Below are 15,663 nucleotides of genomic sequence, written 5' to 3' on the forward strand. Positions count from 1 at the left end.
TTCACTGAGTAACTGGACCTCTTGTTTCAAAGCATTGAGTGTTCACGTTAAAAGGTGAAAAATTTGGATTTGATCAATGTCATGGTTAGTTGGTTTTGTAGCCTTTTTTACTCGAGTTAATAGGTCCTTAGGGATGTCTTTACACCTAATGCCCTAAAACCATCTGGTTTGGGAGTCATTGACTTAACACTCGCTACATGGGTCAATTAGAAAGCTTAAGGGAACCAACATTGCACAACCTGACCAAAAAAAAAAGAAAAAAGAAAAAAAAAAAAAAAGAAATATGCCATTGCGTCATTAATGGGAATTTCAGTGAATTCTGAGATAAGGAGACATTGCATATTGGAAAGATTTGGAAGCCTCATAATTTTGTGCTAGTTCACTTTACACTGGTTTCAAACTTGTGATGTTTTAGCATGTCCTTTGTAAGTAATTGAACTTTGAGATTCCAATTCATTGTGAAGATGGAGTTCATCTTTTTAAACTTGCTAATGAATAAAAATCATAATCTTGAAGTGATGCTTAAATTTTTGGAATAACATGAACTGTGCATGATGTTTGTGGGTAACATTTCTGGAAAACCCTCACGAGACTTCACTCGTCCACCAGGGAATTCATAGGGGCTTAAAAGGCTTGTTGCATACGCTAAATGCAATCGTACATCCCACGAAAGATGGATTTATCTTTTGTCTTATGTTTTTTTTTTCCATTCCTGTTGTTAGTTTTGTATTGTTAAGGGACTAGCAATATGTAAGTTTGGGGGTGTGATAAGTGCTAAAATATTCATATTTTCAGCCCTTAACTTGCATGTTTAAATCCTTTGGTTTTAGTTAATTAGACCATTTTAATTCTTTTTGTGTTTTTCATACTTTTACAGGCTTTTGGAAGAAAATGAAGTAAAACTAGGTGATTTGGGCTCAAAGAGAGAAGATGGAGAAAATTGGAGCTCCCTGACACTGCGATCAATCGCAGGATACCTGCGATCGAGCACAGTACCCGAGAGGACACAGCACAAAGTAGGCCAGGAGCGATCGAGCGCATGCCAGAAGATGGATCGATCGCAGACCTGCGATCGAGCACACACGGGCTGCGATCGATCGCACCCGTGCGCATGAGATACATCAAGTGGCGGCTAAAGTGTCACTCTTTCCATATTAGGGTTTTCCAACTCCCAATTGTAATAGGTCTCAAAACCCTACGAAATCCCTAGGTTTACTACTTTGTCTAGGACTTCTAAAACCTATAATAGACCCTTAAGCCTCTAGAATTGAGATGCTTGGTAAGGAGAAGAGGAGGAGCTCTTGAAGTTCAAGTCTCGGGTTTATTCTTTTCTTTTCTTTTATGAAGATGTTTAACATTAATTTTATGTGTAGCTAATTTATTTAGTAGGACTAGATTGAACCCCTAGTTATGTTCAAGTAATATTTCAATATTGGCGCCTTTGTGATGATCTTGTTGTGCTATTTAACTTGATTAATACCTGCTTGCATGAATTCCTCATATGTGTGTGCCTGATCAACATATGCATGTGGTATAGACTAGTTAGTTAGATCAATTTGGATGACCGAGTCCTGGGTTTAACTTAAGTAACAAAGGAATCCACACTGCGATTCTTGAGTTAATCAACATGGGGAACCGGGAGTATACACCCATGCCCTAGGCCTCGTATGTTTGTCGATTTCCATAGAACATATGCTTTTCTAAAGAACAACTTAGTATATACCATGCTAAATCCTTTAGGAAAGAAAAGAGTTAGAGTATACACCCATGCCTAACTCGTTGCTTAAGGAAATCAATAGCTTAAGGAGTATACATCCATGCCCTTAGGTTGGCAAATATTAGGTATTCATAATATAATTGAAGCATTGGCATATTGTTATATTAGTTGAATAAAATTAGTGGTGGATATCAAAGCCCTACCTTTTTATTATTATCAACTCAATCACTATTTTTCTTAAGGAATTTATTTTTAAACGGAAATTCAGCAATCCTCGTGGAAATGATCATGTACTTGCACCATATACTACTATGTTGACCTTGTGCACTTGCAGGTAAAACATATAATTATTTACCTATTAATTTAGGTAGATATTTGCACATCAGTTGACCTTGAAGAGCCATAAAGAAGACTTAGGATTCTTATTAGATAAGAGACGTTTAAATATCTTCGTAGGATTAGGATTCTTTGCTCATAAAGCAAGATTCCTAGTAGGATTAATAAGTGATTTATAATCCTAGTACGTCTAGGAATTGGGTTTCCCAATTCAAGTCTAATTTCTTATGTAATTGCTTATATAAACGCATATATACTCAATAAGAAGTAAGCAAATATTATTAGTATTCAACTCTTGAGTTGATTGGGAGGCTGGGGTACCTCGAATACCCTAATTATCATTCATCATAGGTAAGTTTAGCAGTGCACACCCTGCTGCCTTTCCTAGCCATAAACCCATTACACGTTACCAAACACGTCTTGCACAATCTCAAATACAAGCCCATAACATGCTTGTTCACATAGGAAAACAATACAACTTTGGACTCTTATCAATCCTACTCTCTTCTTCTTGTCCTCGCTATTATACTGGCAATGAAAGTGAATGTTTCCCTTTGTAGTTCTTTTTTTTTTTTTTTTTTTTTTCGGGGGGAATTTTTTAAAGAAAAAGGAAGAAAATTGTTGCAGTAATCCTGTTTTACATTAATATAACAAAAACACTTAGCTTTAGAGAAGGGAGATGGAAAGAATGCCTAAGGGTGGAGAACGTCCATGCTTCTCTGTATTTTGGTCCTTCCTGCACATTCTTTTCCATTTAATTTTCGATTCTATTTAATTCCTTGTAGATCTAATGCTCAACAAAAGAATATGTCGGTTGCTCAAATGGCTATGTGATGCATGAGAATCTGAAAGTAAATTGGAATATATTGACAAAATAAAAGCAGCACAAGCATGAAAAGAATTAGGTGTAATATTTGAATATTATTTTTAGAATAATATATTATTTCTTTGTCTACAAGTATTTTACTTTGCTCCCAAGTTTAGGGATATTTTTGTATTTTTTTTTTCCAGGAGTATTTTGCTTGGAGAATACTGAAACCCTAGCCTTTATAAAGGTAGGTCTGTATTACTGTAAATTAAGTTTTGAAGTATCAATTAAATTTTAATTTTTCAAATTTATTTCTCTATTTGCTTATTTGAGACAATTAGGGTATTTCTCTTCTCTATTTATTATTCTCTCTCTTCCTAAATTTCTTTTTCAACTTCAATTATTAGTTTCAGTTGCTATCATATGCTGTCAGAACAATCTTAATTCTGCCCGGCGTCACTATGGCTACTCAAATTAACCTTAGAGATTAGATTAATGTTCGAATCCCTTCAAACTCAAAAGCATTTAACTCTAGAGCTTTATTAAATCAGGTTATTGTTTGTTTAAAACTTCTATCCAGTAAGAATTTGTTTAGCATCCTATGAAGAGATAAGCTCCTATACCCCTCTGCATACCTATTTTAGTATGCAGAGGGATATAGGAGGGGTCATCAAGCCTCCAATGCATGCTTTGTCTCCATCTTGAAACCTGCCAAAAGCTTTCGGGAGGGGAAAAAACAGACAAGTTTTATCTAATACAACTAAAAGAAAAAAGAAAAGAAGAGGATGGTACAAGTTAATGGAGCATAGTTTCTTGGATAAGGAACATGCACCTCAAGAAGGTAAAGTGTTGGAGAAATTTTGAGGTTGTTACAGGAAACCTAGCCAACACCACATACACAGAGAAAAGCTTGATAAATCTCTTTTAAGTCACATAGCTGGTTGCCGTTGCTGATGTAAAAGAATGCGGTGGTTGCAAATGTATCACTTCAAATAATCAGGAGGTTCTTCCTATTCATCCTCGCAGAGTTAGAAATGTCTTCTTACAAGTAATCACAGGGTACTCTCCTTTCCCAAAATATCTTGCTCTCCATATACACTGTAATTTTTTTTATAGCACCTAAGCCAAATTCGTGTATATTGACGGGGCTCCATCATCAGGTCACTATCATTAGTCTCACAAGATAGACAGAGGTACGCCATCAAGAACTGTCACTAGAACTGCTTAGCTCCTTAATTATGGCGTCAATGTTTGGCCTGTGGTCAGGAAGCTCATGGGTGCACATCAGTGCAACTTCTGCCAGCTTAGCTGCCTCAGATTCAGAGAATTTCCCCTTCAGATTTGTGTCGATGAAATCTTGAAATCTACAAGATTCAGCTCCCAATTGCATTGAGTGGGTGAGTTTCCGCTTCCCAGAAAGAACTTGGAGGATAATTACTCCAAACGCATATATGTCACTCTTCTCAGTGAAACGACCAGTGGTAATGTACTCAGGAGCTAGATATCCCATGGCAGCACTCATTTTAAGAGCTGAGAAGACAATGTCATCAGCAAGAAGCTTAGGAAGGCCGGCATCCGAAATTAGTGGATTGAACTGCTGGTCAATGACAATCTTCTCAACAGATATGCTTTGGTGAATTATGGCAGGCTTGTTTTCTTTGCTGCTATGTAAATACCCAATACCTGGTTGGAAAAGCAGAGCCAATATCAAAACAAGCCAACTGTATATTTTAACATCTTGTAATCCCAGATAGATTATGTCAGTTCATTTTATTTTTCTTAAACTAAGCATAAATAAAAATCAAGTTTCAAGGGTGAGAACAACCTAATATTAACTAAACTATAACTAACATATAAATATCACAATGTGTTCACAACATATCCGACAGTAATTTGTTTATTTCCTTAGACTAGAAGATACCCACCAATCAGCATGCTGATTCAATGCAGCATCACTGTGAAGGATTCGAGAAAATGAAATTAAATAAAATGATGCAATCCATAGGAATTACCGACCTTTTGCAATGCCAATGAGAACAGAAACCCTGTTGGACCAATCAAGAACTTGGTTGCTTCCATCTTCTAAATCAAGATAGCGAGACAGTTTCCCATTTGGAGCAAAATCATATACAAGAAAACATTCACCCCTGCTCGTTGAGCAACAGAAACCTCTCAACTTAACCAGGTTTTCATGTCTCAGTGAGGTTAATAAGTTCAACCCCTTCACAAACTCAGCTTCCTCAGACTTACATCTGGTAACATTAATGCTCCGAATAGCTACAAGAGAACCATCTCTTAGAACTCCTTTGTACACGGCTGAGAAATTGCTCTTTCCCAATAAATTCACCTCAGAAAAGTGCTGAGTTGCAGACTCAACCTCTTCCATGTTGAATCTAAAGTAATTAAGATAATCCTGAGCAGATCCAATGCCGTTTCGACCATCAGCAAAAGGGTCCCATCCACTCGAGTACTCAAGACTTACAAGTGGAGAGGCACTTTTCCTATAGAACTCCTTAGCCTGGTCAGTGCTATGTTGAGCATCAGAAGAATCAGATGTAGTCCCAATCTTTTGTTTCCGCCGGCGGAACCAAATAATGGCCACAAATATAGTCCCTGTCAGTATGACAGTGACTGTGATAACTACTGCAACAACTGCAGCTCGTGGCAATCTTGTTGACTTTGAGCAATGGGTTTGGTTGCAATAAGCATGGAAATTTGCAGACTCGGGGTTGGCTATTGAGGCAGTATTTTTTGTGTGTGGTGCAACAGGTTCAAGTTGATCCACATTCACTTTGTCGATATCAAATGCACCGCAGGCTCTCAATGCAGAAATCCCAACTCCACATAAACCTGGATTGTTCCCACACTGGAACCCTTCATTCAATTTCCTGAAAGCTTCATTTTCATTTATCAAAAATTATAATCAGTATATTGATTGCACAGCAAGAATTACGAACGAAAAATTACCAAATAACAATCTTTTGTGGTAAAAAAAAATCAAGGATGGAAGAAATAGACATACCAGAAGGGACAACCCCAGAGAGAGAATTGTTTCGCACATCTAGAACTTGTAACTGTGGGATATCAGCCAGTTTTGCAGGAATTCTACCAGAGAAGCCATTAAAGCTCAAGTCAAGCCTTCTTAGCATCCTCAAGTTCCCTAAACTAGAAGGAATTTCCCCCTGTAGTTTGTTATATTGCAAAGCAAGAACAGTTAGCCTCTTCAAGGAACCCATCAGTGTAGTAACATTTCCCGTCAGCTGGTTACAACATAGCTGTAAAACTACAAAAAAAACAAAGAAAATTTTCGAATTAAGCAGAGTTTAAAGGACAAAAGTCCGAAACTATAGATCTTTTATTCCATTTTTTTATGATAACTTGGCAAAACAATGCCCATTCTGCTGAGAAAATTGGGAAAAAAAGATGAAGGAAAGATATAAAAGAAAGGCAAATTTCAAACATAAATATCACAATTTATGAACAAAAACAACATCAAAGACGCAAATCAAACTCTGTTCTTCGCTTTCGCACATTTGCCTCTCTGAAAAAAATATGAATTAAAGGAGGCCGGACGCAGGTAATAACAAGCAAAGTTAAAGCTTCTCTCCATTGCATTTAGCCACTGAGCAATTACCACCCAACTTGATCAAATTAAAGACAAGCAAATGAATAATTTAAGACGAAATAGCCCCCACCCCGAAAGGAAACTAGTCAGAATTCCACACCACATTTACCCCAGAAAAGGCAATTTTTTCATTTTCTGGTAACCTAACAACTTCAATCCAGATTTTAAAATTTCATATCCTTCTCTTCCTTCCCTCAGTTTTCTCAGCAAAGAACGCCAAACCAATAACAATTTAGAAAAAGTAAAAACTTGGATTTGCAAGCATAATTGAAGCTCAATTATACTAATTCAGCTTTTAGCTCAAAGCCATCTATGTGCCCCTGAATTACAAAAGCCCATATAACATATAGATCAAAACTTACCCCGAAAAAGATGAAGGAAAGAAATACAAATACAGTTTACATAGATTATGGCACACTAATAGTAGCACAGAAATGCACAAGAGCATCAGAAAACAAGAAAACAAAAGGCAAAAATTCTTGAGCGAAAGTGAAAACATTTTTTTTTTTCCATAAAACTATCCACTAACCTTGAAGACTGTCCATGTTCCCTATCTCAGGAGGTATACTACCAGATAGACGATTCACATTGAGATAAAGATCAGTCAGCTCAGTCAGATTGGATATCTCTTTGGGTATCTCTCCGGACAAGTTGTTGTAGTGCAAGTACAACCCCGACAAGCATTTCAGCTCAGCCACTGCTCCTGAGACCTTCCCTGAGAGACCCTTTCCCTGCAAAGAAATGTTAGCGACTTTGCGGTGCTCGTTGCATGCCACGCCCTCAAATGAACCACCACATGGATCACCCTCGGCGGTCCACGAATTCAAAAACTTGTTCTCCGGGTCGAGCGAGGACTTCAACTCCAGGAGAGCTCTCAGCTCCGCATTTCCGTAAACAGGTCGTGGAGTGAAAAATGCGAGCAAAAGAAGCAGAGAAACGAGAAAGTGAAGGAAACCCATTTCCCCTGTTGCATCAAAACTTTCTCCTCCCCTGAAATCCTAGCTCTTTTCAGCCTTCACCGAGAAAAACCCACAATTGTTCTGCGTGTTTTACGACAGTAAAACTGACAGTGTTTCTCCTCCCCCTGTGTTAATTTCTCTATCAAGAATTTTTGTACTCTGTTGGGATGAAAGGCAAAGGAGAAGGAAGAAAGAAAGAGTACGTAAATGTTTTTCAAACGGAGATGAGACTTTTACTACAGATTTATGTTGATGTTCACATTTGGATTCGGGATGAGACAGTGGGAGAAAAGTTTAAGCATGACAGTTGGCTGTGATTGCTGCGACTATTTTGGCGCATTAGATCAAGTCTGCGTTTAAAAAAAGGATGATGGCGCTGTGGTGCACCGTGCACCCGGGTCCTACCCGATAATGACTTGCTGCTTTGATATTTAAATTAGTGCTCAAGAAATGGGATCCATCCATGGCCTCCAGTATGACAATATGAGTCATTCACATGGGATTGATTGATAGTGATGGGGAGTAGCAAAACTTTATGCTAAAACTTAATTATTGATGTTATAGTTTGTTGATATTGATTTGGGTAAACTCTTATCCGTTAGTTTTTAGCTTACAACACTTTCGAATTCAACATTTACGATGGCCGACTATATTGGCAATGATTCAATATTCACTCTTTCCTTTTTTTTAATGGATTCACTTGTTTATTTGTTCCTATTCAATGGCTTAAATTTATGCCTATGCATAATTTTAAGACATTTTCATTCAACTTATAGATTGTCTTTTTCGTGATGTGATGTACGTTTGGTTATGCGTTTTCAAAATGTACGATTTCAAAATAACGATTTTAAAATGTGAGATTTGAAAACGTGATTTTTAAAAACGCAATTAAGAGTTTGACAAAATCGCAGTTTGACCTTTAAAATTACAATTTAACCTTAAAAATTGTGTGTTTTCAAAAAATACCTCATTTTCTACGTTTTCTATTTGCAATCTCAAACAATTTATTTTCTGCGATTTAGTTTAAAATTACACTTTTTGTTAATTCCAATACATTTTGGATTCGTATTGGAAGTATTGATGAAGACTCCTACTCTCCAAGCTCGACCTAAACTTAGCATGTTAAATCACTACTTGTCCTAAAAATTTAAACGGATAAAAATAATATAAATTTAATCATTTAATTAAGATTTAACATCACATACCCACAATCCATTTGTTCTATGTTCATAAAGATTACGGGCTTACATCATCTTAAATCAAATCTTGTGGAGTTGGAGCTATCATTGATTCAGAATCCAAATTCTTAACTTTGTAAATGTCACCATTTCTTTCATGTTATTAAAATTACAATGAAGGTGAACGGTGTTGACTGGCTTTATTGTGTGGGGTAACTTGAAGTTGGGGTTAGCGTTACTTAACTTTGACCAACATGACCACGAGCGCCTGTTAAGGGCAGGGGGTCAAAGGAGAGGGACCTGGAACTAATATATATATATATATATATATATAAAATACAGAATGGTCATTCTCTTAGGAATATGAATCGGAGGTATTATGAATGGAATGATAATTCTTATTTAGTAACAACAAATATGCTAAACATGCATTCATTGGAATTGAATTAAAAAATTTAAAATACCCAAGAGTTTTTTAAAAAATATTTTGAAAATTCTATAAACCCTAACAAAATACCGAGGTGACTACTCTTAGTCTTAGTGCTATTGGGAGTGAACAAGACCACCACTGATGAGCATCAGACGTGCCATTGGACGTGGATAAGGCCACCCCAATACTCATCGGGGGGTAGTCTTGGCCATCCTAATGGCACCGAGGGTGGTGCAACCACCCCTGGTGTTAGGATAGTCAACCACCTATAAAATTCATTCATAAAGATGTATTTTTTTGAAAAAAGAAAATACATTCTTCTAAATAGAGAAATAATTATTCAGCTATTCCCGATGTAAGGATCTATTTTGCATGCCGAATTCGAACTTAATTTGTCTTTATCCAAACTTGTGAAATGTCACTTTTAATCCTCAAAAGGAAAATACCAATTTTTTTTTTTAAAAAAAAATTAAAAAAAAAAAAAAAAAAAAAACTCTTATGATTGTGAAGGACAACGAAGGGTGTTTATCCAACGAAGGTTGGATGATCTCCATGCCCATGGACCATTTCCCGACCCACCTCCATTGCCGTGGAGTCCATAGAGATCCAACCTTTATGGCTATGGAGGTTCATGGCAGGAGACCTCCATGTCTGGAAACATGGACTGAGAAAAATTTTGTTGCTAGGTACCAGTACCGTATAATTATTTATTTATTTATTTTTTACCTTAATCTTTTTTCTTATGAATTGAGGGGGGCATGGCCTATGCCACTCCACCACTTCCATGTCCCTCATAGGTGAGGCTTTTTTTCTTTTTTTTTTTTTAATGGAAATTCTATGGGTATTTTGGTAGAAAAATTAATAAAATAGTGACAAAAAAACTTTTCAATATACCGTCTCAAATATCGAAGATCTGATTTATAAAATTAAAAACCTAAGGAGTTAATTGATAGAAGTCCAAACCTCATGAAATTATTTTGATAGTTTTCCTAAAAATAATACTGCCATTGGAGCATCTGTTGGTTGATAAGCTTAAGAACAAGTTTATGGGGCATTTCTGTAATATAAAAATTTGAGAAATGCTATATGCACTTTCAAAGTGCACACTTCTTAATGTAGTAGTAAAAATCATTATTAAATTTAAATATATCATCATTAAATTTTGTATTGAGTTTGTATCAAATTCGCGAATCGTATAAAAAATTGCCAGCCGTAGCTAACACACCTGTATATATATTTTGAAGCATGTTGTCTCAATAATGCCAACACACTTGGGAATCTTAAAATGTGAAGTTGTTTAATTATGGACAATTATTGGTTTAGATTGTTGTCTTTTAAGTATGTTTCTTTCCACCTTTGTTTTTATAATAATACCTTTTACAATTTGGAATTGGTATATGGATTATTGGAATGAAGACAATCTAGCAGTCTATGTATAGTTCCTAGACATTCTTTCTCTAGCTTCAATATGTAGGTCAATGTTTGGAAACCTAACTTTGGCACCCAGAACATGGCCTCCACTTGGGGTTAAATAAGGACAAATTTATTTTTTAATATATTGGGTTTTTTATATGTAAATTTACATGCATTTTAGACACATAACATTTTAATAAACTCATTTAGAATAAAAATTTATCAGGTAAATAATCCTCATATTTTCTTTAATTTGTGATTTTTTTTAAAAAAAGTATTCTTCTTTACCTTTTTCTTTTTCATTAGAGCATTAACAGCAGACTCTCTATAAGTTGTTTCATTTCTTAAACCTCAGGAACGTTACAATGCAATCTAGCGTTCCTTCTACTTATTAAAATCGAAAAAAATTGTAATCTTTCTCCTCTCATATCTTTTCACGTAGCCGTATCTCATTTCTTCTTCTTCTTCTTCGTTGTCTATGGCTCCATGAGAAAGAGAAAAGATCTCCTCATGTCTCGGCTCCTCCACCTCGAAACGAAAGAGACCTAGCCAATCGTGCCATTTCCTGAATCTCCTCCATCTCAATCTTGATATTCTGATTTTTTTAATTTTTTAATTTTTAAATTTTTTTTTTTTTTTTTTTTTTTTTTAATGTGTAAATTCAAATAACAAAAATTTATAAGGTAAATACAAATCTTCATATTTGCTTTTAATTTGTAATTTAAAAAAAAAAAATAAAAAAATGGCTTTTTTTTTTTTTTTTTTTTACATATCCGAACAAAAGAAAGAAGAATTCAAATTAATGAATCAACTTCATTAAACATAATTTCAGCGGATTGAACTACTTGAAAATTTCTCCTTTACTTTTTCTTTCCCATTATTATGTTCGCGGGTAAATCCTTGAAGCAATGTAAGTAAGGCAAGATTTTGTTTTCACTTAACTTTATGCAAAATGATTCTTGGCCCCCACAAATAATAAGTTATATATCCTTTTTCAAGTAGTACGTAGGACGAAAATTTCGCTCTTTTCTTCACCTCGGATTCCCTTTAATTCTAATTTTTTCCGTCAACCTACCCTATAAATAAATAAATATATATACCATTATCTCTAAATCTTGTAGTACGTACCATTTGACCGAATGCCATTCATGACGTAATGATGGCGTCATGTATTTAAAAAAAAATAAAAAATAAAAAACTACAATAGGTTCTGTTTGTGTGGGCTCTCTAGAAACTTGTCCTCACATGAAAAATTTACAAAACTTTTCAACAAATATAAAGTGGCACAAACAGGTGTAAAGCACCAAACTTTAACCTATAAAAGCATCTTTCACTTGCAGCCTTCTCACCGGCTCAATTTTTATTATAAAATTATTTACAGAGTTTATACTTAGTAAAATCATTCAGAGAAATTAATAATTTAATTTTTTTTTCTTTATTATTTAATCAATTATAAATTGACTACCACATTAATATATAAATTATTTTTATTTATAACATTCTGATGTCAAGTTCATAACTTTCTTACATAGGATACTACTAATATCATATTGTGAAAGGCAACGAGAAATGCTACTTACTCTATTGATCGGTCACATATTTTTAAGTGTGCATTTTTTGGCGTGACAAGAAAAATCATCATTTAATCTAAAATTTAATAATAATTCATCCAAAATTTAATGATAATTTTCACACGTCAAAAACCGTGCATTTACGAGCTTAAGAGTGAAAGTGTGCCGGCCAATTTCATACGGCTATGGTGGAAACAACACCTTCCTTATTTTCATTTCAATGCAATTTTTTTTTTAATCATTTTCTTCATTTATAGGTAAAGAAAGGGAACAACCTTGAATATAGCACTTAGCATTGTGTATTAAAGTAATTTGGTTATCCCTGATTAGAGAGATATGAAAGCAAAGCACAACTTGATCTAACTAATGACAATTGATGGAATAAATTTAAAAAATTTTTAAAAAATAATAAAAAAAAAGAGGGAAAAAGTTAGTGGGAACTTTATAAGAGCCACAAAGCTCGAAGTTGATCAGATCGGAATTTGAAGGAAAAAACAGAAGACATGAGTGGATCCATCTCAATTATGGTCCACAAGAAAGTAGGTTGCCAACTTCAAATTTGAAAAGGGGGAGCCCATGTTTACGTGAAAATGACATTTAAAAGCTTTTAGCATTTTATAAAAAAGAAAGGAAGAAAGTAAAGTAGGGCTAGTGGTAATAAAGAAAGGAGAAGTTAATAATGGCCCCTTATGACTAAGAATTTATGGCATCCAATTGAAATGTGACGTAGCCCTTCAAAATCTGGCCACTATTATTGAATATTGACATGATTGAGAGAAGACAATGGGTGGCAATGTTGTGCCAAAGAAGAGCCAAAGGAAAAAACAAGGTGAAAGAATCAATAGTTTACTGCAAAAAAAAAGGGCAATAAATAAATGCATTTGAAGAGACTTAATTTTTGTGATTGCATGACCCTTGGTTGAATTAATACATGATCAAATTCAAATAAATAATTCCTCCAGTAACCCTTTTCGTTTTTTCAATAGAAAAAAAAAAGGTTCAAATAAATAAAAAAATTCCAATGTGTTTTTGGTATTTTCAATTTTCTTCTAGAATTCTTTATATGAGACTGATTGGTATCTAACTAACGTGGTTTGTCAAATGTTGCAAAAGACCTCTCCCTCTCTCTCTTTGAAATTTGGCAGATCTATGACATTTGATTTTCTGCCTTGCACCGTTTACAAGGTTCAATAAGAAAATGTATACCCCAAAAGAATATGTGATACACTTCCTTAGCTTTATGGTTATCTTTCTTCTTTTATTTTTAAGTTCAGTTCATGTACCTGTGAAAATCTTATCCCTCAACAGTTGTGGATCTGCTTAAGCTTTTTGGCCTTGTTTGGCTAAGGACTTCACAAGTCCCATTTTTTTTTTATTAAAAAAAAAAAATTATTTTTTCAATATTTTTACTTTTTATATCACATTAATAACTTTTTATTACTATTTAAACAAAATATTCAAATAAGAGAAAATCTCGCTCTCTCCTGCAGAGACAAATCTCCTTAAAAGTCACTATCTTCTCAAACTTCTTGTCGACACCTTCCGGTGAGCTAAAGTGTATAGATGGTGAGTCCTCACAATCTTCCTTCTTGGCAAGCCCCTTAATTTACATTTGTTAATCTTTTAGTTTTGTTGTTATGTGCTGTTTTACTTCCTTTTTGTTTTTTCTGTGTTTTTCTAAGTTCCTGAAGAAAAGGAAGCAATTCCGGAAAGTTACAAGCTTAAAGGGCAATTTGGGAAAATTCTACAAGCAATGGGATCAAGCCCAAGCCACCAAGATCGAGCGCATCTGCACTCGATTGCACAAGGCCTAGGCACGAATGTAGTAGAGCTCGAGTGCTAGACCAAGGATCGTGCACACAAGAATTAGGCTCGAGTGCACATGCGCTTGAGCGCAATATCAGTGGGATCGATCACAGAAGTGTGATTGAGCGCAACCCCTTGGGATCGAGTGCACGCAGGGCGCCCATATGCGGTCAGACTCCTTGTCACCCCAAATTAGGTTTTCCTAATCCTAATTGGACTAGGAAGTTAGACCTCCGATTTTACTAGGTTTAGTAAGGCTTCTAGGTTTCTACTAAGCCTATAAAGAGACCTCTAAGCCTCACAATTTAAATAAACAATTCCATAGAGGAGAATTTGGAGCTACTTCCAGCAGTCGTTTTCCAGTTTCTTCTTTTCTTTTTCTTTTCCTTTACTTTTATTATGTCTAGCTAAATACTTTTGTTCGGGGCTAGATTGAAGCCCTAATCATGTCCTTTTAGGATTTCAATATTGGCGTCTTTGTTACAATCATATTTTGATATTTTTAAATTGGTTATTTTCTGGTTAATTGAATTCCTCATATGAATGTGCATGATCATCATATGCATGTGTTTGGATGTGTTATTTAAGTCAATCTGTATGATTGGGTCCTGGCTTAATAAAGTGACAAAAGAATATCATCACGAGTTCTTAGGGTAATCAACATGGGGAACTAGGAGTAGATACCATGCCCTTAGGTTGACAAGTATTAAATATACCAGTATGATTGGAACATTTGCATATTGTTATCTTAATCAGTCTTATTTGTATTGGATGTCAAAACCCTAACCCTTTCTTTATTATTTCTTTTTAATCTTTCAATTTGTGACAATTCAAAGATATTTAATTTGAAAAATCAATTCTAAAGCAAAACTGCAATCCTCGTGGGAATGATCTCGTATTTGCGAAACTATGCTATCGTTTGATCTTGTGCACTAACGAGTAAAACTTACCAAATATTCGCCTATTAATTTAGGTGGGTATTTGGCACAACAAGTTTTTGGCGCTGTTGCCGGGGATTGTTTAATTTTGTCTAGAATTTTTTTTTGCCTTATTTAATTTCATTTAATTTTAATTTTAGTAATTCTGATTTCCGTACGTTCAGTGCTATTCTCTAGTGGTGCGATCGAGCGCACTGTTGTAGGGCATTGAAGCTGCAGTGTGCTTTTCTGTTTTTATTTTCTATTTTTCTTGCATGAGTGCGATCGAGTGCACCTAGTTGTGCACTCGAGCGTATTATCGCCTGCGCGCCCTCTGCATGCATGAGCACACCCACACACCCGCACACACACACCTTTGCCCGAGTGTGATCGAGCACACCCGACAATACGATTAAGCGCACTCGTCCAGATTCTAGCACTTCAGACCGGTTGTAAGTAGTTCTTTTTATTTTTAGTTTAATTTCTGTTTTTATTTTCTTTTTGTTATTTAATTTTCTGTTTGCTTTAATCATGCGGAGAGATGTTGAGGCCGATAAAAAGTTCATTCAGTCCCCAAATCCTTGACCAACCATCATGCATTGATTGCCAACCTATTGTGCAGAGCAATTACTAGTTATCGCTATATCTGCTCAATGTGGTTCCACACTACAGAGGCACACCTACAGAGGACCCGTATCTGCATTTTCGGGATTTCTTTGATCTATGGAGGACTCAGAATATCCAGGGTTTAACTCCAGAAGGAATTAGGTTAATCCTCTTTCCTTTTTCTTTAAAAGATAAGGCTAAGTTATGGTTCAATTCTTTGGCTGCAGGTTCTATTCACAACTGGGAGGAGTTGGCCACAAAATTCTTCAAGAAGTTCTTCTTAGCTCAAAAGACAAG

The 15,663-nt window shown here is 35.3% G+C and overlaps 1 protein-coding gene across 1 annotated transcript; it reads right to left on the bottom strand.

Moving 5' to 3' along the window:
* Nucleotides 1-3,589: 3,589 nt before the first annotated feature.
* Nucleotides 3,590-7,756, bottom strand: LOC132176544 (proline-rich receptor-like protein kinase PERK10). The gene is made up of 4 exons (XM_059588784.2): nucleotides 7,016-7,756; nucleotides 5,884-6,144; nucleotides 4,878-5,756; nucleotides 3,590-4,544 (listed from the first exon to the last, which is right to left on the bottom strand). Exons 1-4 carry the CDS (start codon nucleotides 7,443-7,445, stop codon nucleotides 4,063-4,065), a joined length of 2,052 nt encoding a protein of 683 aa, XP_059444767.2. The 5' UTR covers nucleotides 7,446-7,756; the 3' UTR covers nucleotides 3,590-4,062.
* Between the last annotated feature and the right edge of the window lie 7,907 nt (nucleotides 7,757-15,663).

Source organism: Corylus avellana, chromosome 3 (genome assembly GCF_965113065.1).
Source record: "Corylus avellana chromosome 3, dhCorAvel1.hap1.2, whole genome shotgun sequence".
Lineage (NCBI taxonomy): Eukaryota > Viridiplantae > Streptophyta > Magnoliopsida > Fagales > Betulaceae > Corylus > Corylus avellana.

What these genes read in the sequence shown, in the direction of transcription:
- LOC132176544 (XM_059588784.2), bottom strand. Translation starts at nt 7,445, where the DNA reads ATGGGTTTCCTTCACTTTCTCGTTTCTCTGCTTCTTTTGCTCGCATTT. An exon ending in CTCTGGGGTTGTCCCTTCTG is followed by an intron (nt 5,757 to 5,883) that starts GTATGTCTATTT and finishes ATGAAAATGAAG; the next exon opens with CTTTCAGGAAATTGAATGAA. An exon ending in TCTCATTGGCATTGCAAAAG is followed by an intron (nt 4,545 to 4,877) that starts GTCGGTAATTCC and finishes TTTTCCAACCAG; the next exon opens with GTATTGGGTATTTACATAGC.